Source organism: Tauraco erythrolophus, chromosome 2, assembly GCF_009769465.1.
Source record: "Tauraco erythrolophus isolate bTauEry1 chromosome 2, bTauEry1.pri, whole genome shotgun sequence".
Classification (NCBI taxonomy): Eukaryota; Metazoa; Chordata; class Aves; order Musophagiformes; family Musophagidae; genus Tauraco; species Tauraco erythrolophus.
In genome coordinates this window covers 69,374,024-69,401,665 of record NC_141466.1, presented here as the reverse complement: position 1 = coordinate 69,401,665, position 27,642 = coordinate 69,374,024, and the positions used below count along the sequence as shown (strand labels likewise).

Here is a 27,642-nt window from a genome sequence, read left to right as displayed (position 1 = left end):
TGCCACAAATCTGAGTTCACTAATGTGAAGCACCCTCTGACCCACCACAAGATGTCCAGAGCAATGCCATAGAATTAACCCTTCCCTTCGAATCTCACAGATTCTTCTATTTTCCTCCTCCACTATGTATATTTTCATTTATTTTGCACATCATTAGCAACATTTGACCTTTGAGGCTGAGTACTGAGTCAAGCTAAGGGCAGTAGCTCCTTTAGCTGCACACACTGGAGGGTGGTTGTCACATATTGGGTTGTCTCAGCCACAGTGGGACACATTCTGCACCCTACCTAAGAGCAGCACCTATTCAAGCCCATCCTAATCGGTGTCTCGTTTTGCTTATGGTTAAAGATACTGAAGATCTGCAAACCTGGGGGCTTCACTTTCAGCCAACATTTTGCAGAGGCCATGAAAGGCACACTCAACATCCAGGGAAGATGTGTCCTTGTCAAGAAAGTGTGGGAAGCAGACCAGCAGTGAAATTATCAGTGGAGAGCTAGCCTTGCCGAAGCTGCTGGAAATAAACAAATCTTCCCCGAAAGTAATAATCATTCTGAAACCCGCGGGAACGCAGTCACACAGCTGTGCCGAGTCACGAACTCCTGGCTGACGGCAAGACTGTTGTGTCTGTGCTCCCGGCAGGAGGGACCTCGTGGAGCTCAGCCGCTGTATCTGGCTGAGCTCCTGGGTTTCCGATCGGGAAGGAATTAAGAGCCTGATGAGACCTGTAGGAACAGGAGATGCCACATGAGCAATGTGAAAGTGGGACACAGTCTGAGATGTAGGCATCAAAATGTAGATATCACACGTGGTAGTTGCCTGAGCTCCTGCTGTAGCCTGTGGGGCTTGATTTGGTTGTCAAACCCTGAAAGTCTTGGAATCATCTCTAGGTGTTCCACTAGAAAATGTGGGTTTGCCCCATATTTGCCAAGTCCATGTAAATGTCCTAGAGCATCTCAAGTGGTACCAGACACCCATGTTTAGGTGACTGAATCAGCCCTAGGTATGATGTGAAGTTGAATCCCATCCTTTACGTCTTCTGTTGCTCTTTCCCATACAAAACCTGCTACCCTTTGAAGAGAAAGGACCTGAGAGCCCTTGTAGGGTGATTTTGGGATCCCAGACCCATAATAGGGGGATCTGAGACCCTGAGCTGCCCAGGGCAAGATTTGGTTGTGCTCACGACCTCTGTGTGTCAGCCCAGCTCTGTGCTGGGACGCGATGTGGGACCATAGGACGGGTGAATGTCCCTTGTGACTGAGGAGCAAGAGCTCCCTTCGGCCATCCTGGCTATCATCGGGGGAGATTAGGAGTTCTGCCATCTGTCTGGTTCCACTCAACATTTTTCATTTGCTGCTGCCACTGGGAGAAGGGAAAATTGAAGCTTTTCAGCCCTAATGCTTTGCCTTTACACTGCAGCTCCCAAGGGAACAGTAATCGGACACAGTGAATGACAGGGAAAGCTCTACCACACTCACTCCAGCAAACTAAACTCTGACTTGGGGTGAAATACAGTCATTAGCTCTAATGACAGGATGAGTATTAACGCTGGTAGTAGGTAGCTGATAGATGAACCTGGAGGGTGCTCGGAGCCTCTGTCACCTCTGCGTGCTGTGCATCACTGGTTTGAAAGATGCAGGAGGGTTTAATGGGTCAGTGGGGCCTGGAGAGGAGGTCCTGCAGCAGAGCAGGCGTTTTGGTTGTAATCACACTAACAAACAGACCAGGTCTCCTTTTCTCTGCTGACTCTCAACGCCCAGACACCAGCTTGCACGCATGTTAGTCGTTAATTCCTGTGCTCCCTTCTGCAAAGCTGTCTGTCGTCAGTGCAGCTGGGTTCACACCATGTTTGGCTCCATCTTCTAGTCGGCTTTACCTTGTAAAAATCCCACGCATGCCCTAAGTCACGTCCCAGGCAATGCAAAGCATCCCCTTGGAACTGTGCCATGTAAGCCCAACTCTGATGGGCTGCAGCCTGGCCTGCACGTTATTTCAATCACTTTGAAATTAAAATAACACCATCATCCTCAACAACAATAATAGGTGTTAATAATAATAATAATAATTGTTATTAGTATAACAAAACCAATTATTGTTGTTATTGTGATGATGAAGATTTTTACTATTATTATTATTATTAGCAACTTAGAGACACACAGGTACCACAGAGGAGCCAGAGGACGTCTAGGCCAAGTGCTAGCAAGTGTGAACGTGGTTGATCAACTCTAGCAGGACTTGTGTTGAGCACTGCACACACAAGCCCTAGCAACACCTCTCTGCACCCATCAGGGACCAAAGATCACTCCCTGGGAAAGACATCCTTAGCTGTGTAGTGACCTTTGGTCACTAAGACATGAATTGCAAAAATGATTCATTCCTTTACCCTTCCCTTGAGTTTTCTGTTGCTCTATCGAAGATGCTTCAGGACTGTTTCTCAGATGTTCAGCTGCAGGACTGATAGAGCCAAAAGGGCTTCTGCCTGACACTCATGGTTGAAGGAAAGATTTTCAGAAGAACATCTCAGATGGTGTCCAGAGGAACCTTGGCAGGCTGGAGAGGTGGGCCTGTGCGAAACTCATGACTCATGAAGTTCAACAGGCCAAGTGCAAGGTCCTGCACATGGATTGTGGTAATCTCAAGCACAAATACAGGCTGGGTGGAGAATAGATTGAGAGCAGCCCTGAGGAGAAGGACTTGGGGGTGTTGGTTGATGAGAAGCTCAACAGGAACCGACAATGTGCGCTGGCAGCCCAGAAAGCTAGCCGTATCCTGGGCTGCATCCAAAGCAGTGTGGGCAGCAGGTCAAGGGAGAGGATTCTGTCCCTCTACTCTGCTCTTGTGAGTCCCCTTCTGCAGTACTGTGTTGAGCTCTGGGGCTCCCAACATAAGGACATGGATGTGTTGGAGCAAGTCCAGAGGAGCCCACGAAGATGATCCGAGGGCTGAAGCACCTCTCCTATGAAGACAGGTTAAAAGAGTAGGGGTTGTCGAGCCTGGAGAAGAGAAGACCCCGGGAACACCTTCTAGCAACCTTCCAGCACCTGAAGAGGGCCTACAGGAAAGCTGGAGAGGGGCTTTTGACAAGCGTGTGTAGTGATAGGACACAGGGCAATGGCTTTAAACTGAAAGAGAGGAGATTTCGATCAGATCTAAGGAAGAACTTCTTTCCTCTGAGGATGGTGAGGCACCAGAACAGGTTGCCCAGAGAAGTTGTGGATGGCCCATGCCTGGAGGTGTTCAAAGACAGGTTGGATGAGGCTTTGAGCAACCTGGTGTAGCGGAAAGTGTCCCTGTCCATGGCAGGGGGGTTGGAACGAGATGATCTTTAAGGTCCCTTCCAACCCAAACCATTCTATGATTCCCTGTTGAGAAGGAGACCACCAAGTCAAGGCTGTACTTCCAATCTTGAGGTTCCCTGGCTCTGCATTTAAATCAGCGGATCTTCCATGAACAGTGTGCCACCATACCTCACAGTCTGCTCTCTGCATAAAGGGAGTCCCCCCAAGAACAACTCCTAGCACCTGGAAAAATTTTAGGCTCTCACAAATCCTGCTTGTAGATTTGTAATCACTCCAAAAGAGCAAATATCCACAGAGGTTATTTTCTTTTGTTACTTCTAAAAAATGCAAGTGGTTTCCAGCCGCAGTGTAGGGAACTGCTGGTGCTGCAGTGGAGAAACACCAGCCAGTGAGCATTATATGTTAGTAAACTTCCCTGTCGCATGCAGGATTAGGGTTTCAAAGTCACTGTGGAAGACGCCACTTCTGCTTATGATCCTACATGACAGACACATACTTTTTAACGTATACAGCTTTGCCTTTTCAAACATTGAAAAAGGCAGCCTATCAGCCAGATGACGTGTTAGATTTTTCACAGCCCAGCAGGCTTGTGACGACTTACTTTGGAAATATGATCCAGACAAAAGGAAAAAAAAAAACACATTACGAAGCTGTATTAAAATTTGCACTGACATAGGCTGGAAGTTGCTGCTCTGTAGCAACATCTAGTGATGTTTTTGTGCGCAAAACCACAACTTCATGGTTTAGATTATAAATCCATTATAAGGAGAGAATAACAGGTTGGAATGGTAGATCATTAAGTAGCTTCCTTGAAGTCAAAAGGCACTTGAATCTAGATGTGAATCTAGATGTAGTTTAGCCACGGTCACAAGTTTGTGGCTGAACATGCCAATTCTCCTGAACCCCACTTCTGTATCTCCTTCTGTACCTCCCAGCTCAACCATTGACCTCATCACCAGGGTTAGAGGGGATAATAGAGACATGGGGACCTTGGGCAATGCTGAGAAGGGACAGACATCTCTTGATCTTATCTCTCTCACTAACTGCAATTCTGATGGTGCTGGTGGGATGGTTCAACTCCTTGTCAGTCCCAAGTTTGTACAAGCTGGTGGTTGCTTGTTTCATCCAGATGGGATGGTGGGGTTGGCAGAGCGCAGGAAGGAGATGTGGAGCTGTGGCTAGACCATCCTTGTCTAAGGAGCGCCTGATTGCTCTGGCTGGAGATGTGCTATTGATTGTCACATTGCTTCCTTGGGGCTGTTGGCCACGACGTAGGCAGGTCTCACTCAACGAAGCCTCAACAGATCCAGTTAAGTTCTGATGAAACTTTATCCTCTCCACTTGACTTGGAGAGAAGGAAGTTTGTAGCTTTGCAGCCTAGTGTGACTTGCCCTGAGAAGGCATCAGCAAGGTGTTGGGGCGGTGTCTGCAGCTGTAGGCAGCTGAGGAAAGAGGAGTCAGCTGGTCCCCGAGTAGGGCGCTACTTGTCCTCACTGTTCCTTCTGCTCATTCTCCAGGTGCCTATTCCTTGTCCGTGAGAGACAGTGACTCTGCTCATGGGGACATCATCAAACACTACAGGATCCGCTCCCTAGATGGTGGGGGGTATTACATCTCCCCCAGGACAACTTTCTCCACCCTGCCAGAGCTAATCCATCATTACAGCCGTAAGTTGTTTGCCTTCTCTAATGGGTTTGTCTCCTAGCAGAAGGTGGACCTGTGAACAGAGGCAGGATAGGCTTCCTAGCCACCACCACCACTCTCTCCACTCTCATGGGCCAGGTGTGCTTCTACAAGCAGAACTTGGGCACCCATGTCCTGTTTGTCATCCTGGGGCATTGCGAGGGTGAGCTCTGCCCACAGCCCTGTAATCAGGGAGTGTGTTCCAGCAAGAAAGGAATCAGATGAGTGCTGAAGGGATATACAGGAGGGATGCTTGGTAAGCAGGGTTTGGAATTGCTGGGCAGGAGAATTTGCTCCTCTATGGCTTTCTTTGGGCTTTTTCCTTTCATTGAGTCCATTCTGGGTGCCTTGATCCTTGTGGCCGAATCGTTTGTGTGGTTATGGAGGTTTCCCACAGGTTAACTTTTTCCTGACGTATGTAGATGGAAGAGGAGGTTAGTTCTGCCATCACAATGAACTGTCCTATGCTTCATCTTCATATAGAAAAAGGGGATGGCCTGTGCCAGCGGCTCGCAACTCCTTGCATATCCCTGGTTCCCCAGAGACCCTGGGCACAGGATGAATGGGAGATCCCACGGGAGTCTCTGAAGCTTGTGAAGAAACTTGGCAGTGGGCAGTTTGGGGAAGTGTGGATGGGTGAGTATAATTCCTCCATTCCAGGAGAGAAATATATAAACAGAGGAGATGGAAAGCCCTCTTTCCCTAAGATAAGACTAGTCTGGATGTGGGGATACAAAAGTATGGACACATAGTTATGGGTACACATGCAGAAGTAGATACCATATTCCTGGGAAGGACTGGGCAGGTTGTGTTTGCACACGTCAGTGGTTCATAATCGGTTCCATAGGCTGGATGCATGCAAGAAGTCTTGACCGAACTGTATACTCCTCTCCTGAGGCATGCTCTTGTTCTTCCGGGGAATCCTGGGCACGGTTGTAAGAGGTTAAGTTATACCCAGTAGGGTAGCTGGGTGACACTATCCCACTTTTTCTGCTTCTCTGTTCCACTTTATAACTCAGATCTGAATCCCTTATGCCTTCCTGCCCACTGCTAATTCGTGGGAGAGGAAATGGGGTGAGCTCAGCTTCCTTTGCTGTCGTCTTCATGGTTGCTTGTTGTCTTGGCAATTGAGATTGTGGACAGGTCCAGACTGAGTTGACATCCTGACTGCAGAGTCCTGGCTTTTTTGATGGTGTTTGGATTATCTGAGAGCCCAACTGGTGAGAGGCCCTGGGGGTTTCACTTAGAAGGAGTCTTGCGAGGCTGGGAGGACTGCGTGAGTATGAGCTCATTGCATGAGTGCCCACCAAGCACAGAGCATGGATGATCCCTGATGAAGACACAGGGACTGACAGTTGTGCCATGTCTCTCCCTTCTCCTCTCATACCTGCTAGTTGCTCAGAGTCCACTGGCACTGAGACTTCCCATTTGTTTCTTGCTGGGAGATTGAAAGCTGTTGCTGTGGTTTTCTGCTCCCTGATCCACAAGTTCTTCTGCTCCTTATTGCATGGCCTGATAGAGCCCATAGAGAGGCCAAAATTCCTCAATGCATCATTATCTCTCTGCAGGCTATTACAAGAACAACATCAAAGTGGCTGTGAAGACCATGAAGGAGGGCAGCATGGATCCTGATGCCTTCTTGGCAGAGGCAAACTTGATGAAGAGGCTCCAGCATAACAAACTGGTCCGGCTATATGCAGTAGTCACGAAGCAACCAATCTACATTGTGACAGAGTACATGGCCAACGGTAAAGAGCCTCATGGAGATTTTTTGTTGAGTTTCTGCAAAATCAGATCAATGAGCTGGCTGATACTCCCATTATAAGTGGAGGTGGGGAGGAGGACATTGTGCCAAATCTGTAAGCAAGACTAAGTGGTCCACAAATTCGTTTCCAGTACTGGAAGGGACTTTCTGGATGATGAAATCCTGCCTTTTGTGGTCTCGTATTTCAAAAGCTACTTCACAAGATGGTGGTGCTCCATTTGAAGAATATTTAAAGTTTGCATCTCCACTGTTCCTACTGGAAATTCGTTTCAGATTTTTGCTGCCCTCATAGTGAAATTGTCCTTTCTTTTGCCCCTCTTGTCAACAAGGTTCTGAGTGAAGAATGCCCAGCAGGTTGCAAAAGGTCTGTGCAAAATAGAGGGGAGAAATAGGCTGCGTTTGGAAGCTTTCTTAGTGGAAGATGCTTCCAAGATGTCCCAAGGACACCCACTGTGGTTCCTTGGATTTTCTCTAGGATGTAGGCAGATTCATTGCATTTATTCCGAGAATCACTGGGGAAAGCAGACGTATAGACTTATTCAGAAGTTACAGCAGTCTCTCCTCTTTTGCAGGGTGTTTGCTGGATTACTTGAAAACAGAGGAAGGAAGCCAACTGAATCTCCCCAAACTGATTGACATGTCTGCTCAGGTTAGTGAGCAGCCTCTGGGAAAAAGAGACTCAAGACTATCATTTGTTATTGCCTCAGTGAAACTCTGGCAAGGCTGAAGTCTGTTGATTTCATGGAGAAAAACAGCACCTCCTGGTGTGCTCTCTTAAGGTTTCTCTCTCAATCCTCTCGTGCTGATGTACTTGTCAGCTCAGCAAGGCTCTGCTGTCCTTAGGACAGCCTCTGTGGAACCTGGTGCAGTGCTAGAGAACTCGGGCTTGGTTTTTGGGTTTTGGGCTTGTTTTGTTTTGTTGTTGTTTTTTTTCTTCTGACTTGCTGAGCAGGAAATAAGTTTGTTTGTTTCTCTTTTTTACCGAAAGAAAGAAAACGCTCAACAAAGAGACTTTCAATGTAGAGATACGCTGGCTTTCAGCAGTCCTTCTCTTCTGATAATTAGGCATGAAGGATGTTCTGACCCTCAAATATGGGAATATTGCTCCTTATGAGAACAAATTTTTGTAAGATTGTTTCCCTCTAAGCATCCCCAGGCTGTAAATGTTAATAGTTGCAGCTGCACCATGACGTTTTAGTCCAGAAGTGCATCTAAACTCAAACAGGTCAAAGTCAGGGAAACTGCAACCAGAGTGGCAGCATCTTGGCAACAAATTGTACGTGAAGGATATGATGGGCAAAATCACTTCACTTTGGTCCCAGCCAGCTGTTGACAGAATTTGGCTCACCCAGAGGAGAGTTAGGCGAATTTTGAAAATAGTGGGGAAAAGCCATGAAGCATCAGTGTGACAGCTGAATGCAGTTATTTTGATGTGCAGATCTGGGATTTACGCATGACATCACTAGTCCTCTCTGGGCCAAAGTGAGCCTGAGCAAATGATGTGTAAAGGCTGACCCCTTAATTCCAGCCATCATACAGATTTATTTTATAACGTACTAAACACTGGAGAATCTTAATAGTTGAGCAAATGCTATGTGATAGTAAAAGATTTTCCTTCTTTCCTTAACCAGGATGAAAATATTTAAATCCTTTAAAGCAGTGTCCCCATCTGTCATTTTTATTTTCCTCTGCACCTCTATGAAGGCTGCAGAAAAGCACATTTTGGTGCTTTCCCTCTTCACTACTGATAAATCTTCTGAATCTGCAGATTTATCTTTGTTATCTGTGAGAGGTTATGGGGCCAACTGCAGCCTCCTTCTTTAGTATCTTTCCCTAATTTCTTCTTTCCTTCCCTCCTTCTCTCCCTACCTCCCTATTTCCCACCCTCCCATTTTCATTCTTTCATTCCTTCTCTTGAAAGGTATAGCCTGTGATGTGTTTTAAATTCCTGATGATAAGCAGAATGATCCAAATTCACCTATATTACAGAGCCCTTGAGTTGGTGGGAACATTATCCCAGAAATTGGCTTGATGCATTTGTACGGAAGGGGAAAGCGCCATAGCCAGTGCAATCTGCAGTCAGCTACAGTCAAAGGAGTGATCCAAACAGCTCCATAGCAAAGCTATCAGTCAACATTATACCCAGGTCTGAGACAGGGACACCAGAAGCTATGAGTACTCACGCATTAATTTAACACAACATTACAATTTGCATTGAGTATGTTGAATAAATGTTTCCAGGCAGGTGGGTGAGGAGTGGTCAATGGTCTTGTCTGTCCCAGGCACCGGAGTGGTATAGGTCTGACAACACACTGGCTGCAGGAACCCCTGGGATAGACCAGTTCCAGGGTAACCTTGTGCACCCAAACCTCCTCTCTGAGTTCAGAGTCGAAGCTTTGAATGTGATCCTGTGACGTGGCCTGAGCTGGCCACAAACCCATCCACTACAATGGTCAAACAATCCCCACGGTGGGCACCATCACTGGGTTTGAACAGGTGCACGTGGATGTCACCTCTCCATGGACACCTGGAAGCACTAACACACCCTGCACACCCTTCTGGCACCTCTCCACACAGTGTGCAACATCCTACACAGTGCATTGCTTCCAGGGCCAGAGTAGTTGAACACAGACCGAACGCACGCACCCCAGCCACGTAACACCCCACAGAAGCCACCTGTAGCATGTGGTGTGAGAAGGATTTTGCCCATCCCTCAAGGCATGGGTGCCAATCGGAAGGACAGCTTTCATTGCTCCCCCTCCCACCCCAGCATCACCTCCCAAGGGCAGGGATTCAAACACTCACTGGGTAGCTCCGGAAGGAGGAAAAGGGCAGTCTCTTGAGCTATTTTGCAATCTGTTCATCTGCGGTGTTGGGATGACATCAGAGCCCAACAGGCACCCAGCCTTCCTGAGCGCAATTTTGGATCCAATAGCATCCTTCGGAGTTAAAATTAGCAAGCTCTGGGCCGATGCACTTGATCCTGTGGTCAGTCTCAGGGGTACATGCTCGAAAGCATGCTGTGCTGGAACAAGCCCATCGCCGGGTACTATCTCATTAACATCAGGACAGGAAATTACGTCAGTTCTTCCATTTTCCACTGTAGCAAACAGCACTTGCGCTGAAGGAGTGTTGACACAGGTTAGAAGTGCAGCATTGGAAAGTATGTGTTAGTATCCTGTTTAAACCACATGTGAGTCGAGATGTTGATGTGAACCTATGTGGAGTGGAAAATTGCACTGCCCTCACCCACAAGCACATAAAAGCTTTAATAGGCACTAACCATTACTAGCAGTGGTTGTGTGCATCCACTTACCCTCCCGATAAATGCCTAACCCAAATCTGAGACTGGACTGATAGAGCAACTTTGCAGTCTTTTTTTTCTGTCTCTCCCAGCACTCATAATAATAAAATAAAAAATAAAAGATTATTGCCATCATTCACCAGACACCTCCCCAGGGCTGCTTTCTGCCTCAAGTATCTAAAGAGTAAAAGATGATCTAGAGAGCAAGAACCTCCACAAGTAATGTTTGGAGATAGTTGAAGAAGGTAGCGCATGCCCAGGACAAGAGATTTGTCCAGGGACACGCTGTTCATCCCATTCATGTTTCTATGGATATCTGGGTCTTCTGCTCTAATGCATCCTGTGGGTATCAGAGGGAAACGGTATTGTGTCCTGGGTCCTAGTCTGGATCCAGCACAGGGAAAGAAAATACCAATCTTGGTTTTGTTGTGGAGGGATCTCCAGGGATCTCCTCCCCATCCCAAAGCAGACCAGTGAGGGAGAACAGAGTAGGTTGCTGAAGAACATCTAGTTATCCTAGATCTGGACCTTGCTGCTGTGACTGAGGGACAGATGAGCTCTCGGAGGGTTTTTCTTTTTTTAATTCACATATTTAATCTGGAGTGTTTGTGATTAAAATCCCAACTAGAGGGGAGAGTCTTGTGGCAGAAACTGTGAATCTAGTGATGTGGCTTCACGTTTGCTTCAACATTCTGCATCTTGATCCAGACGCGACTCACAGCTGTAACTTCTGAGCAAAACAGAGAGTGATGCTTCTGTTCTGCTTGACTTGGCTGCTTAAAGCTTTTGGAGGCTCAGTGCCTGCTGGTAGAGCTGCACATATAGAATCATAGAATCATAGAATCATAGAATGGTTAGAGTTGGAAGGGACCTCAAAGATCATCTAGTTGCAACCCCCCTGACATGGGCAGGGAAACCCTCCACTACACCAGGTTGCCCAAAGCACCATCCAACCTGGCCTTGAACACTTCCAGGGATGGGGCAGTCACAACTTCTCTGGGTAAACTGTGCCAGTGCCTCACCACCCTCTGAGTGAAAAATTTTTTCCTTATATCTAGTTGAAATCTCCCCTCTTTCAGTTTAAATCCATTTCCCCTTGTCCTATCACTACACGTCCTTGTAAAAAGTCCCTCTCCAGCTTTCTTGTAGGCCCCCTTTAAGTGCTGGAAGGCTGCAATAAGATCACCCCGGAGCCTTCTCTTCTGCAGGCTGAACAACCCCAACTCTCTCAGCCTGTCTTCATAGCAGAGGTGCTCCAGCCCGCGGATCATCTTCATGGCCCTCCTCTGGACCCACTCCAACATCTCCATGTCCTTCTTGTGTTGGGGACTCCAGAGCTGAACACAGTATTCCAGGTGGGGTCTCATGAGAGCAGAGCAGAGGGGCAGAATCACTTCCCTCAACCTGCTGGCCACACTTCTTTTGATACAGCCAAGGATACGATTGGCTTTCTGGGCTGCCAGTGCACATGGCCAGCTCCTGTTGAGTTTCTCATCCACCAGCACTCCCAAGTCTTTTTCCTCAGGGCTGCTCTCAATCCATTCTCTGCCCAGCCTGTACTTGTGCTTAGGATTGCCCTGACCCACATGCAGGACCTTGCACTTGGCCTTATTGAACTTCATGAGGTTCTCACAGGCCCACCTCTCCAGCCTGTCGAGGTGCCTCTGGATGGCATCCCTTCCCTCCAGCGTGTCCACAACACCACACAACTTGGTGTCATCTGCAAACTTGCTGAGGGTGCACTCGATCCCACTGTCCATGTCTCCAACAAAGATGTTAAATAGCACTGGCCCCAGTACTGACCCCTGAGGAACACCACTCGTCACTGGCCTCCGTTGACCACAACTCTTTGAGTGTGACCATCCAGCCAATTCCTTATCCACCGAGCGGTCCATCCATCAAGACCATGTCTTTCCAGTTTAGAGACAAGGATGTCGTTTGGGACAGTATCAAATGCTTTGGATAAGTCCAGGTAGATGATGTCAGTTGCTCTTCCCCTTTCCATCAATGCTGTAACCTCATTATAAAAGGCCACCAAATTAGTCAGGCAGGACTTGCCCTTAGTGAAGCCATGTTGGCTGTCACCAATCACTTCCTTATTTTCTGTGTGCCTTAGCATAGTCGCCAGGAGGATCTGCTCCATGATCTTGCCGGGCACAGAGGTGAGACTGACTGGCCTGTAATTCCCTGGGTCTTCTTTTTCCCCTTTTTAAAGATGGGGGCTATGTTTCCCCTTTTCCAGTCAGTGGGAACTTCACCAGACTGCCATGACTTCTGAAATGTGATGGATAGTGGCTTAGCACACGTACATGGCCAGTATCTATTTATGTATGTATGCATCTGTCTGTCTATTGATCTATCTGTCCATCCATCCATCCATGGAACATGTATGCATGTCCATGCACATGGAGGCACATGAACAACCCTATACACATTCTGTGCTTTTCTAAAAGTGGGTAAGATGCAGACAGGCAAGCTTGTTGTCATGAGGAGGTGACTGATGAAGATGAACTTTTCCTTATCTCCTAGGTGGCAGAGGGAATGGCATACATCGAGCGCATGAACTCCATCCACCGGGACTTGAGAGCTGCCAACATCCTCGTCTCGGAGACGCTCTGCTGTAAAATTGCTGATTTTGGCCTAGCCAGGATCATTGAGAATGAATACTTGGCACAAGAAGGTGGGTATCGTTCCCAGCATTGCCTCACCAACACATTTCCCTTATCTCCAATCCTTCTGCCATGCAGATGTGCCAAGATACAGGTCATCCAAGAGCTGGGACCAGGCAAGGGGCACCACTGCCGATGGCATGAGACCAGAGCTGCCGTTGCCAGCACCCAGGCAATAGTCAGAGCAAGCAAGAGAGTCAAAAATGGGGTCCCAGGAGAGGCAACAACGCTTAGGGATGATAAAGAGCAAGTGAGGTTTGCAGAGGGAAATGGGAAAAAAGTCTTTTGGCGCTGTTTGAGGGAGTCCTGCCGAATCTCAGGTTGTGTTACTGGAGAAATTTGACCTCCACTAATGAAACCTGCTGCTTGTGCCTACATGTTTACAATGAGTCAGTTGGAAGGGAAGGAAATAGCAGTGTAACTCGGTCGCCACACACCACAGGGCTGCAGAGGGGAGCTGGAGCTACGAATCTGGACCTAATGTAAGTTTCCAGATGTTTCGGGCAAACCAAGCCCAGAACAGATCGGGTCCCTTCCATAACAGAAGGAGGACTTACAAAACATGGGAGAGGGTTTGCAGCTTGGCAGGTGTTTCTCATGGGAACAGAGTACCTTGAGCATTTAAAACAAACCAAACAAAGAAAAAGACATACAAAAACCAGTATTTCCCGTGTTAGCGTTATATCTCCTTATGACTCCACCTGCAAAGCCAAGCCTCTTGCTGGGCCTGAGTGTCTGAACTGGTGGTGGACAGGAGGGCATGGCCATGAGAGGTGACAACTCATCCATCTACAGCCCTTTGACAACAAGGTTAAGACAATTTCCTCTGGTGGCAGCTTCTTCTCTGTACTTTGAGGTCAATTATGAGATCGTGTCATTCAGATCACAAAGAGACTTTATAGAGCATCAGGGAAATGAGCAGAAATTATTGAAATAAAACAATTAAGTCTGTCATAAGTGGCAGTTACCAGAAGATTTTCAAGTTTTCGAAATCTGTTTGCCTCTAGAATTGGGATGAAACTAAAATTCCCCATAAAGAATACTCTGGGGAAAGGAAATTGAATAGATTTTTTTTTCTTTCAAAAAACTTTTCTTTCAAATTGCTGTTCCCAGAATACTTTATGATACAAATTGTGTCCATTTCAACATGTAAAACCATTTCAAAGCAGTAAAAGCTCACAAATGTAATTCATGAAACGTCATGAAGTGGTACTGTGAGATTGCTGCAATTTTTTAAGGCGGTTTTTATCCTTAAGAGAAGTTTTGGTGAAGTCAGCATAATTCTGTTAACATACTCGAAGGAGCTATGTTTCCAATGGAAAACAGTTCCTATCAGCATTTTTCCAGCTAGCTTTAATCTGAAATAACAACTGCCCCTCTATCTACTTTGAACAATTCTCACTTCATAGACTGCGTTTCTGAGCCTCATCAGTCTATTTGTCAGAACTGTGTTGTGCAAGAACAGAGACACTTATTTCACACACTGTATTTGGGCTTTCCATTCTGAAAGGATATATACGAATAAAAATGTGGTTTCCTCTGCAGTCTTCAACACATTGAGTTTCTACTAATCAGGGTGTTTTGGGGTTTTGGTGGGTTTTTTTGGCCTTAGCTAAAATGAAATTGCAATCTTACCATCATTGCTGCCTGCAACATGTGAAGTAAGATCTTGGTGGAGAAAATAAAATGGGACTTCTTTTTGGTCTTAATATAAGTATGAAGCTTTCAGAACCAGATAATTTATATTTTCTGTATTGTTTATGCACTTCTGCTAAAAACAGACCCCTTTCCAGGGAGTGATTTTATACAGAATAAAATCCTGCCATCGTTGTAAATAAAGCTACTCAAGGCATTGGCTCTGAATAGCACAGACACATAGTTTGGGCTACGGAAACCCACTGATTCCCCATGGCAGGTTGCTACTTGAAGAGCGATGGGTCCCTCAAGAGAGGTGCTTGATGCCGAAGGGCTGTGGTAGGTGCTGCTCGCTCCCAATATTGCATCCTACTATTCCTGACTCTATTCCCATGAGATCCCATTGCTAAACACACGAGATGCCTTTGTAAGACTGTAGATTCCTCTGACTTCATTGGTAAAATAGTCTACCTAGATTTTTTTTTAATATATTTATTCTCAGTTACCTGATGCATTAAGTTTTTTCTTTGTTGGGGCTCCGTGTATCAGCATCTATGGATGTTTATATGTGTATATATGTGAAAAAATCTTTTAAGATAAGTAGCCTTGATTGCACTGGAAAAAGAACAAAGACAGACAAAGAGATGCCAGGTAGAAATGACCTTTTAATAGAACTAGGAGACAGGCGGCAATTACTTCCTCTGGACTTATCTCCGTAACTCCACAGTACCATTAACAAGTCCCACCACAGATCCCTGATGCAGTTTTTGGGGAACTGATTACCAGTGCCCATGGGAGCAGAGGGAGATGCTGTACCTCCACCTACTATTTCTCTTTGCTTTCTCCTGACAGGTGCCAAATTCCCAATCAAATGGACGGCACCAGAAGCCATTAATTTTGGAGTTTTCACTATCAAATCTGACGTGTGGTCTTTTGGGATCCTCCTGACAGAGATCATAACCTATGGCAGGATCCCTTACCCAGGTATGCTGAGAATACGGGATGAGTGTCCACCAGCTTCAAAGCATCTATTGCTGCTTTACACTTAGAATCATAGAATCATAGAATGGTTTCGGTTGGAAGGGACCTCAAAAATCATCTGCTTCCAACCCTCCTGCCGTGGGCAGGGACATCTTCCACTAGACCAGGTTGCCCAAAGCCTCATCCAACCTGGCCTTGAACACTTCCAGGGATGGGGCACCCACAACTTCTCTGGGCAACCTGTGCCAGTACCAGACCACACTCTGAGTGAAAAATTTCTTCCTTATATCTAGTCTAAATCTGCCTTCTTTCAGTTTAAAGTCATTAAACTGAAAGAGGGCAGATTTCCATTTCTACTTGGAAACACACACATGAGAATGTGCACGCGTGTGCCCAAACACACCCCCCTGTCTCTTCATGCTGGGTTTCATTTCCCAGGCTCCCATAAGCCTCAGTTATACCCGTGATCAGCAAAACCTATAGAGAGCAGGCAGAGAGGGATGGAGGGCGAAACTGTAACCTTGAAGAAGGAATGGTGCCCAGATATGGTCCAGCATCGCGGTCTCTCATGACCCTCCAGCCTTGCCTGGATGTGAGCTATGGGGACCACTGAGCTTCATCCCAGGATGCTGATCAACTCCTTTGGGCTGTGTTTCCCTCCAGGAATGACCAACCCTGAAGTGATTCGCAACCTGGAGAGGGGCTACCGCATGCCCTGCCCAGACATGTGCCCTGGCGAACTCTACAACATCATTCTGAAATGCTGGCGAAACAAGCCCGAGGAGCGCCCAACCTTCGAGTACCTGCAGTCAGTCCTTGAGGACTTTTACACTGCCACGGAGAAGCAGTATGAGCCGGAGCCTCAGCAGTAAGACACGGTCCCACCAGCAGCTAGGGACACATCTGGAGGAAAGCCATCGTCCTGCATAGCCCAGCGATGGCTCGATCCGGGCCTTTCCCTTTCTCCTGTGTGCCACCACAATGCATTTGGAGACAGGGAACGAGGAGGGCCATGAGGGAGGTGGATGCTGCCAGCTCTGTGGTTATCATGGAGATTAAAGAGGTGGATGAGAGCTGGCGCAGCTCCTTCCCCACCCACCTCGGAGGTCTGTACTCACTTCGCAGACACCGCCTGTGCCGTGAAGGACAATAGACTCCTTTGTGACACATCCGGAGAAAGAAAAGCCCCTCAGCCCTGCAACTGCAGCCCCAAGAAGAAGGGATCATGGCTGGGTGGCGGTAGGGAGGGTGCACAATCTCTCCCCCCACTGCTGGCAATACTACAACCCCCATCACTCCACGGGTAGGGGTGGGAACATGTCCTGTCTGCACCTCCTTCGGCCACACCAGGCCCCCAAGCTCTGGAGTGATGTCTCCAGGTGGTGCCACCCCTCTGCCCCAAGTCAAGAATAAAGAACTGAATGCAACCGTTTCCCATTTCTTTATTTGGGCATCAGGGTGAGAACAAGCCCCTGTGCTTTCCGTGTCCACCCCCAGCCCATGGAGGAGAAGGGGAGAGGCCATGGGGCTCCCCGGGCAGCTAGGGGTGATGCTGGGGTGGTACCTGGGGCGGGAAGGGGGGATGCCCGGGGTACACCCCACCGATCGCAGGCATAGGTGGCCTCGGAGCCCGGAGGCAGGAGAGATGTTCGTGGTCTGGCCACGAGGTGTCCCTCCTTCCCTGCAAATCTGGGTGGCTCCTGCCACCCAGCTAGGCAGGGGGGAATAAAAAAAAAAAAGAAAATAAATTAAAATATCAAAAAAAAACCCCAAACAAACCCCTCCCCGGTTTGCTGAGCCCTTCATTGCACAAGCTCCTGATAAAGCATCGGTGCACCATGCCAGCCCCACTGCAGGTCCTGCTTCATGCCCCACACCAGGAGGGTTCAAATTCCCTTTCCCTGCTCTCCAATGCATCTCAGACCCACTGCTCCAGGGTTAATGCCCATGTCAGGCTGCAGGGTGGTCTCCAATCAGCAGTTGTGCTGGGTTGGAGTGTGGAGGATGAAAAAATAAGGCACAGGTGGCACACTGAAGGGATGTGAGGACCACGGAAGTGAGAGCCAGACTGGGATCCAGGTGGACTCTTCTTCAGCTTATGGCTCTGAGCAGCATCTCCTTGGGGTGCTTGGTCAGCTGTGTTCTACCCCACGAAGCAGATTTTAAGTCCTGCTGTAGAGGGAGCTTCTCATAGCATAACATCAATGGGATGCTACAAAAAGGAAGCAGCATTTTTGATGCATGCCAGAAAAACTACCTGGCCATCGCCAACACGTGACACAGAGTTACCTGTGCCCATCACTGCTGCAAGAAGGAAAAAGGAGTGGGAAGATTCATAACAAATCTGTAGGGACAACGAGGTTATCAGCAGCTACTTTCAGTCCAAGGCCTTGATCTTCAGTGCCATAATGCCCCTGTCCATCACCTGTGACCAGACAAGATCATAGAATCATAGAATCATAGAATGGTTAGAGTTGGAAGGGACCTCAAAGATCATCTAGTTGCAACCCCCCTGACATGGGCAGGGAAACCCTCCACTACACCAGGTTGCCCAAAGCACCATCCAACCTGGCCTTGAACACTTCCAGGGATGGGGCATGTACAACTTCTCTGCGCAACCTGTTCCAGTGCCTCACCACCCTCTGAGTGAAAAATTTTTTCTTTATATCTAATCTAAATCTGCCCTCTTTCAGTTTAAATCCATTTCCCCTTGTCCTATCACTACATGCCCTTGTAAAAAGTCCCTCTCCAGCTTTCTTGTAGGCCCCCTTTAAGTGCTGGAAGGCTGCGATAAGATCACCCCGGAGCCTTCTCTTCTCCAGGCTGAACAGCCACAATTCTCTCAGCCATGTCTTCATAGCATCAAGGCCTTGGACTGAAAGTGCTCCAGCCCGCGGATCATCTTCATGGCCCTCCTCTGGACCCACTCCAACAGCTCCATGTCCTTCTTGTGTTGGGGACTCCAGAGCTGAACACAGTATTCCAGGTGGGGTCTCATGAGAGCAGAGCAGAGGGGCAGAATCACCTCTCTCAACCAGCTGCCCATACTTCTTTTGATGCAGCCCAGGACACAGTTGGCTTTCTGGGCTGCCAGCGCACATTGCCGGCTCATGCTGAGCTTCTCATCCACCAGCACTCCCAAGTCCTCCCATCTCCCATGTCCCTCCAAATCTCCCATCATGATGCCAGCATCGCTTCCCAGGTGTTCCCAATGGGATAAGGTGATCGTATTGGTGTGAAGAGCACTTTGCCTGGCTTCAAATGCTGTTTGTGCCTCCTTTGCAGACCCACAACTGGAAGAAAGAGCAGTAGGGGCTGGTTTAGCATTCACAGGAGATGGCTGGAATATACAGCTTGGAAATGTCATTTCCTGCATCCTCAGGAGAGAAGGGGGATTTAATAGTAGAAAACAAGTGTTCCGGACCAGAAGGATAAGAACTGGGTGAGATGATCCAGTCTCAGAAATCCTAGATCTCGTGGAGACACCCTAGGTTGTCCAGGATGTTTTCACAGGGCTGGTGAATAAGAGTCTATGAGAGACCTGCATCCCTCTAGGACTGCAGATGGAGCTGGATGAGGAACCTCAGGGTGCAGAAAAGAGCCTTAGGCACTTGTGTTCAAGACGTGGGATTTCACCCCTGCAAAGTGTCCAAACCTGGAGGTGACTCAACCTCTGATGTCTCAGAGCTCTTTTCTCATCCCACCCGTAATACATCCAATCTGCAACTGGTTTCCACAGCAGATCCATGGGCAGCTTTGGTCCTTGTGGAAGAAGATGAAGTTTCCTCCCAAGCATTTCTACCAGCTATCAAAAGTACTCTTCCAATTCAACATGAACAGCTAGGGAGCAGCCATGTGGCCAGGGCTTGGACAAGGTTACACACTTCTTTATCGAACCATCAGCAAACCATCTTCATAACCTGGCTCCTGGCGCCTCAAGCCCAGTGCTGGTAGATCCTAGTGCTAATTGAAGACGAATCAGGCTTGGTCCACTTGTTTCATGGTTCCAAGGGACACGTTATATGTGCTATAACTACACAAAGCTCATTTTAAACAAGAAGTCGTATTCAGTAATTTCATTGGAGCTGAAGAAACAGTCTTTCCCCCTGTTTGAACTCCAGATTGGTCTTTCACATTTACCAGGAACTCCATGCAGGACTAGCAGATTTCTATTAGTGAGATGACATGCTGCAAATAAAAACAAATGACAGATATGTGACTCCTTGGCTGAAAATATTTTATTGAATGGAAAACAGTGGATCACTTGTGCTGGAGAAAACCAGGAAGAAGAGTTACAGGGTGTCTGCTAAGCACTTGTGCACTTCATTATCACCCGAGGCCAAAAAGTCAAGCATTGTAGCTCAGTTTAGAAAGGAAATGGGTATTTTTATGGCCAACAGAAACACGTGGCCGAGCCCAGGGTGAACATAACAAAGACACTGTAAGCAGTGCTTCCTCTGCCTTTTTTATTCATGCTGCACAAACATGAATTTGTTGAATTTTGTTCCCTGCCACACCTGTGATAAATTGATAGGGCAGACACTCACCTGGCTGCATAGTCATGTGTGCTTCCACCACAAAGCCATTGCAGAAGATACTAGTACCTCTCCTTCTGCTTAGGGAAATGAGGCTGGGGGCTGTGCTACCAACCTGAGTCTCTCCAGGAGACCATGAGCAGCCATGGTTTTACCCAACAGCCAGCAAAACCACTGTGAAATGGACTCCACAGCTCCACCACAGCAGAGGTCATTCAGCTGGAGAGAAAAGGACCTGCACTCCAGTCTGCATCCTGGACAAGTAGATCAGAGACCTCAGCCAAAAACCCAGGTGAGAAGTGGAATGCTGTCTCCTGTGACCTCCAGCCCAGGAGGCAACTGTATTCCAGGGGACCAAGACGTCTCCAGTGGCCCCATAAAGCTCTGCAAGAGCTCCTTCACCCCCATACCTACCTGGCAGCCTAAGAGATGTCTCTTTGCCATGGGTGAGCTCCAGCCAGAGGCTCACAGGTGAGTGTCAGAGTAGGAGAAAGGTGGTAAAAGTGATCCAGGCTCTCAAATTCAGTTTGTGATTTTTGAGTGATCTGCAGCAGGGACCCTATCACTCGTGCAAACAGCTCTGTTACAAGGACCCGGTGAAGCTACCCAAGAAGAGCAGGTTGTTTATTTTGTGCAGACATCAGGTTAAGCAAGGTGTTCTACAAGATAAGAGGCAATTCCTGCTGTGGACAGAGCATGAACTCTCTGAATGGTCCAGACAAGGATTAAAAGGGCTACTTAATGATATTTATCTTGCACAACAACCAAAATAATCCTTTCATTTCTTCCCCACGTGCCAAGTGATCTTTCCAAAGACCACTGGAATGGTCTTTCCAATCAAATACAGAAAGACCTAGATTGCCATTATCAGTCTTTGCTACTGCTTTCCCATGCAGCCTTGGTCCTGTTATTTCACCCCCCTCCTCTGTCAGAAAATTCATCTGTGCGGGTAATGTCTGGTCTTCTGCTGGTGTCAGTCATCTGCCTTATCACCCTGTTCACAAGTGGTTTGAGGCACTGGAGGGAAGGTTTCTGTGGTATTTCTCATTTCTTTACCTACCAGACGTGGAAATATCGCTCTGGCTGTGACATAAAACCTTCTCCAGGCAATAGCTGTGCATGGTGACATCTTCGCAAAGCAGAAAGTGCCTCTGGAAACTTGGAGCTAGGGCCAGGGGGTGAGACAGGCGTGGAAAAAACAGCAGCTGCTCAGAGGAGAGAGGTAGGAGTGAGAAGGAGAGCAAAGGAAAACCAGTGAGAGGACAAGCAGTAGAGAGCAGCAGCACTGGTGGCTTCTCTAATGGCTAGTAAGGTGTGAGCTCCAGCTGAGGCTTTCCCCATCACCCAGGCATTCATGGCAATGTGGATTTTCTTGTGCCTAATAAAAGATTAAGCACAGCATATGCTATAGGCTTTCCTGAACGTCTTTAGGAAGCTGGGTTAAAATCAGAGCAGAACAAGATTAGATGAGATAGAAGAACAGAGCAGGGAGAATGAAGAGGAGGGACCGCATGGCCCTACCCAGGGGGTAAAGACCTAGGGCTTCCTAAGAAAGGTTCCTCCACTCGATTCTTTCTCCACATACTATATTAACAGCCCGAACTGCCTAACTCTGTCTCACACTGCAACCCTGTGTGTGCACGACTCAGCCAGGGCAGGCGTAAAGAAGAAAAATCCATTACATTTCTACATCTCTGGCTAATGAAGGAGCTTGTCCCCTTTTTCAGAAGGAGATTGCCCAGCAGACAGATTTGCAACTACTTTAACAGGCTGCAGCTGGTCCTTGGAGCTGTGAGATGGGCTTGGTCAGCTGGTGTAAAGCAAAAGCAAAGCAGTGAGGTATCAAACAAGTTACCCAGAGAAGTTGTGGATGGCCCATCCCTGGAGGTATTCAAGGCCAGGTTGGATGAGGCTTTGAGCAACTTGGTGTAGTGGAAGGTATCCCTGCCTGTGGCAGGGGGATTGGAATTAGATGATCTTGAAGGTCCCTTCCAAACCAAACCATTCTATGATTCTGTGATTCTAAAGTCACATCCTGGGAAATGAGCTTTTTTCAATACCATCCTATGCTAAGCTCTTGTCTGGTCCTGAGCAGAGCAGCATTGGCAGGCACAGCCTCACCAACAGTGCACACGGACATGTGGCAGGAGCTCAGGACCTCTCCCAGGGCGATAAAGAGCCTGGCACTCTGACGATCTGAATATCCCCACCCGCTCTGTGCAGGACAGGGTACCTGGAGCTCGCCACGCTGCCACCAAGAAGTGAAGCAGGGCCCCCAGGGAAGGGAGGTGTTGGGGAGCCCTCACCTTGCTCTGTTTTACTTCCACCCACACGTGGCAGAGCAAATATCCCCTGGCAAATACTGGAGAGCAAACATGGGCATCAATGTCCTGCCAGGCTGAGCTCTGGTCTCCAAGCTGCTCCACCAAAGGGAACAATGATCACTCTTTTACTGGAAGGGCCTCCTCCCTGGCCAGGCAGCTAGCTAGCCTAGTGCTTACAGCCAAGCGAGACTTCATCTTGTTTCCTTCTCCAAGAAGAAGTTTTGGTTCAGAGCATACCCAAGGGCTAGCGAAGATCCAGACTGGGTCTGAGAAGCGTATGTGGCCGTGCCTGAGTAGCCCCTAACCGGGGGGGTTAAATGAAAAAGAAGTTGGGGCCAATGGAAAAAGAAGTTGGGGCCATGTGTCACTGCGTGGGTGGCAGAGAGCAGAGACGTGTTACTGATGTGAAGCAGAGACATGAGTCGCCAGCAAACCTGCCCAAGGAAAGGCTTTTTCCATTCCCGCCGGCCACTCAGTACAACATCCCATCTTTGCCAGCAGCCAGAAGAACCCTCAATGGATAATGAGGCTCAAGGGGAGCATTTTCTTTATATGCTTAGGGCCCATGGCTGCTCCAGAGAGATTTGTGGGTTTCCCCTGTTCCGCCCATGTCATCTGCTATTGCCCACCACTGGAGACAGACTTTGCTGTGACCTGTCATGGGTGCTTCTCTTCTAGGCTGCTTCCAGACCTCCTTTCTCCAGAGTTTCCTTTCCCCACCAATCTGTTCAAGGTCAGTCTCGGTTAAAATTAGCAGCTTGTTCGGCGTTGGAGAGAAGGAATGGCCAACTTTCCTGGCCTGCTCACAGTCCTGGGAGCTGTCATCAGGGCATCTGTTTCCGTCTCGCCTTGGAGGTGAGTGAGCCTGACCTTGTTGTCCTTGAGGTCATAAGCAAAGGACTTGCAGCCAGCTCACCCTCTGCCTTAAATCTGAGATCCAGATCTATGCCAGCAAAGCAGGAGGAAGGAGCATCTCCCTGGAGCCTCCAGTTCCCACAACCATCCTCTGAGTGCCAGATGTCACCCCTCCTTGTACCCAAGCCAGATGTTCTACAGATCGTGTCTCTGTGACAGCAAGAGAGTTTCCCCAGCCTTTCAAATCTATATTTAACTCGTCCTCACCTGATCCCTCTTCCTAACCTTCTTATCTTTCTTACCTTTTTATCCAGGACAGGCTGAAGCCACAGTGTGGAGACAGCAGAAAGGCAGCCATGGCAGGGTGATGGGAGTTTCACTACGGTCAGTCCCCTGCCCTGGGTTGGGGATGCTCAAGGGTGTGAAGTCCACCAGGAAAGGACACAGTTGGTAAAGGGAATCAGGACCTCAATCTTGGCTTGGTGCACAGGCCAGGGAAGCATCCCTGGCACAGTGCAGTAGTAACATTCACAGAGCTTGTCCTTCTTGTAGCATATGCACCAAAATTTGGTCCCAAGGAGGAAGAGCATCCTTGGTGTACAAGTCTCTTCCAGGCTGAACTCAACTCTGAACTGTAACATCAGTGCATGAGCTACTGGTAGCTGATGTGGCAACAGAGTGATGGGAGAAAAAAATTAAATCACATGCACCTCACTTGAGAGAGGATGTCCTTCAAAAAGAGAGGTGTCTCCAAGATTAAAAAGAAGCCAAGAGAAACTGCTGTAACCTCCAAGCCTTTCCTTATCACTGCATGCCACCTGAAAACATCTGGACAAAACCAAACTTTTCACAGAAAAAAATACGCTCACTTGAACTGAAGCTGTCAGGCAGTCTTGGGAGGAGAGATTCATACTAAAGAAGAGAAGGATTTGGTGAACATCTTGGGGCAAAACCTGGGTATTTCAAAACTGAATGCCCAGCCTAGCGGTTAGTGCCTTGAAGAACAGCTATTGGGGTGAAACTCTCTGTGCCATAAATCGACACAAAGGGGAAGAGCTGGAAACGATGAGGTTGAGAGAAGCTGTCCTGGACTAGCAGAGCATCATCATCTGGGTCAGGAGAGCAGGGCCTTGGGGACATGATTCCTCCAAATCCTTGGCCTTCCAGTAGCACTGCGGAACCTCATATCACCTGGCTTCTGGCCACCCAGGTGATGGAGGAAAGTGTCTCTTGCTGTAGCCCTGATTCCCTGGCCAGAAGAATGAAGATCATGAGGTAGTACGTTCCGGTGAGCTTCAAGGAAATGGACAGCTGAGGAGAAGAGAGAGCCAATGGATATCCCTTCTGAGGGAAAGCCTGTAGCATGAACACAGTCCTTATTACAGCAGATGAAAGTGATGTTATGAATGCCCCAGATGCAGAAAAAGCTTCAGATTGGAGGATGTATCTTATTAGGCAACAAATAACCCAACTGCAAGGACCCCTCATAGTGAGAATACAGTTCATTCACTCGCACTTCCCAAAACACCTCAGTTGGATGGAAAACTTATCGGGTCTCAGGCAGACCATGAAAACCTCTCAGAAATCTCAAAAATACTGAGACAGTGAAAAAAAACCCCAACACTTCTTCAAATTTTCTCTCTGTACCTCAAACCACCATGTGCCCCAGTGGCCTACCTACAACAAGATCCCTCACAAAGCTTTGGAGAACAACAGTTTTATTTCAGTCTCTGGTCCTGTCTTGCAGCTTTCAGTCTGGCTTTTCCTTCCCAAAGTTGCCACTCTTTTGAGGAAATTCTTCATAGTGAGGCGCAAAACGGAGGTCCTTGTAAGCAAGACAAGGTGCTGAGTCCTTTTGGCAGCAAAGCCTGGACACTGGGCTTCAGGATGGGGTACCTTGCTTATCTCTTATGTTGATGCCCAACTCAGGTATTTACAATACACCTTTCTTTTGGCCTCATGAAGGCCTTAAACATTATTACTTCCGGATTTAGACATTGTGGTGGTTATCACTTCTCCACCAAGGGCGATCTGGCACTAATAGAGAGGTGAGGTGCAATGACCAGCTCATAGTGAAGTCTTTGAAGGATAAAAACAATACATGTGATAAGGTGAGTCACACTCTGAGGAAGGTTCAGTGCATGTAGATGTGGGGCAGCTTATGTGGTCCTGCTGACCAGAAATGGGAGCTATAGCCATATTTATGTCCGGGAATGAGGACATCTGGTTTGGACCTATCTGCTTCTTCTGGCATTTGATGCTCAGTTATCTACATCCCTCTGTGTATGACATTAACAGGGACTGCAGTAAGTTTTCTGAGTTTTCCTGGAATTTGAGCGCCTGCCTAGTGACTCTGAGCAAGTAGCAGAGGAACAACTCCAGATCAGGAATTTCAGTGCATTTCCAAGTGGAGAGTGGCATGTAGGATCCCAGCCCAGAGCTGAGCTCACTTATTTTATTTGGGAAGAAAGCCTTGAAAGAACGATCTGACCCAACCTCCTGGTTCCCTGGTTCCTATGGACTAGCAATGTGTTGTGAGGAACAACAGACCTTCTTCTCACTGAGCCCTACATGCATGGCCTGCTTCTCTCCCCTGCCCCACAATCTGAGGGCCCCAACCAGGCCCCCAGCTTACCCCTAGGGATATGTTAGGAAGGGTAAAGACTGGATCTATATGAGGCAGTGTCCATTGCTAAGAGGTTATCCTCCTTGCAAGGAATGAAGGTAGAACATAGAGCACCTACAAACCATAAGGATAAGCTCTGGCTGGGGCATGCGCTCTTGTAAGCAGAGTGATGTTCAGCTGCTCCAAACAGGTAAATGCGAGAGGCTTTGCCCAATGTTTTCTTATCCAGATCAAACCTTCAGAACAACTGGCCTGGCCTAGCCTGGCCAGGAGGTCAGTAATGGGTGTCACGATAAGCCCTTCTGCACTTGAAATTGGACCTCGCCTTACAGCAAGGGTGTACTCTGAACTTCCTTCTCTACCAGTACTGTGCCTTTGCCATCTCATCTAATGACTTTTGCCTTTGCTATCTTCAGCCAAGGACCTCAAGGACCTTCCTTCTGCAGGACAAACACTGCTAGGACTGTTCTGGCTAGTCTTGACTCTCCAGTACCTTAAACTTTTGAGCCCACTCATTATGGCTGTGCTGATTAACAAAAAAGTACCCAGCCCATCCTCTGACACTGAGGCCAGCTGGCCTGATCTGGCCATGTCTGCACTGGTAAACTCTCTCATCCTCCAGAACAGGGTGGACAGATCCAAAATACATTTTAGGAATGGTCCCTGGTGTGTGCTGTCTCTAATCTGATGTCCAGGGATCGTTTGGGTCTAGGGGACCCAAAATCTTGCTAGCTGAGCTGGGCCAAGCTGATGCTGAGACCATGTTAACAATTTAGCAGTGCAAATGATCAAATTGCTGGCTGTGTTGAGTTTACTAGTACAGATATACCCACTAAACATGAAATCACCAGGATTGGTTTTCATCTGGTGAACAGAGCCACCTTGCTCCACATGGGCCAACTCCACAGAGGAGGTTAATCTGCCCAACTGGTTAGACTGGAAAAAAGCACCTCTGCTCTTTATGGGCTGGTAATTATTTATCCTGCGTGTTTAGATGCTCATATAGGTTCCCAGCCCTGGATCTATATATGGGCCAGGAGTCCCCTGTGTAGACTGTATCTCTAGATCTCCTCTCCTTGAGCTGTAAAAGATCTCCACACAGCTCATGTCGCACCGTAGGTGGTCCTCCAGCCCCACCGCACGGTCGCTTCCCTCTGATAACTCTGAGGTCTTACAGGTCAACCCGAGGGCAGCGGGTGGACATGTATCAACCAGGTTCGACATGCTGCACTCCAGGAGTAGCTGTGTTTAGACCCAGCAACTCTCTGATCTTCAATAACCTGGCAGCAGCTTGTAAACAGTGGGTTGACATGATAGCATCCTCAGTGAGCGATTTACTCCCTTCCCCCCGATCCCCCGACCCTCTTTTCACTCCCATGGCATTGGGAGCCTGAGAGAGAGGCATGCTCTGAGCCAAAATTGCTAAGAGAGGCTCAGCTTGTGGCTGAGTGATGGCTACGGTGGGCTGGGGAGCTGGGGAAGGCTGAAGGCGTGGGAGCACCCATGTGCATGTGCTCTACGTGCACAGCTTTGTGCACAAGGGGCTAGAGGAACACCTACAGGTGCTTCTAAACAATTGCCTTGGTTTCTCTCTTATGTATTTGGTTTAAAAAGAGTGGGATGGTGGAAAAATGTAAAGCCAAAGTACCTATAACATCTCATCCCCAAGGTGTGACTTGCAAATCTAAAGCTATTTGTTGTGATAAAAAAAACAGTCACCAGGCTGGTGTTCTGAACAGACTTCTTGTTTCCCACTCTCAGCATCTTGTACACAAGTAAGGAAGGTGTGAACCCTGGGGACAGACTGTATTTTACTCAGAGGGTTTCTCACAGCCTTGTCCCCCTTGGATGCAAAAGGATGGGACATCAAGATTGACCACAGAGGAAATGCCCAGCCACTGTCTCCTCTGAAGCAGGAGCTCACAAAGACAGATGAAGCGAAAGGGGACCACCATATCGTATCTAGTCT

General features: G+C 48.0%; 1 protein-coding gene across 1 annotated transcript in view; it reads left to right on the top strand.

Annotated features, from left to right (window-relative positions):
- Positions 1–16,205, top strand: part of BLK (BLK proto-oncogene, Src family tyrosine kinase) — a 30,148-nt gene extending 13,943 nt beyond the window's left edge. The window contains exons 6-12 of the mRNA XM_086624144.1: positions 4,814–4,963; positions 5,463–5,615; positions 6,548–6,727; positions 7,317–7,393; positions 12,578–12,728; positions 15,205–15,336; positions 15,997–16,205. Of these exons, the coding sequence (XP_086480270.1) occupies positions 4,814–4,963; positions 5,463–5,615; positions 6,548–6,727; positions 7,317–7,393; positions 12,578–12,728; positions 15,205–15,336; positions 15,997–16,205 (1,052 nt within the window). The remainder of the gene's footprint in view (positions 1–4,813; positions 4,964–5,462; positions 5,616–6,547; positions 6,728–7,316; positions 7,394–12,577; positions 12,729–15,204; positions 15,337–15,996) is intronic.
- Positions 16,206–27,642: the final 11,437 nt, after the last annotated feature.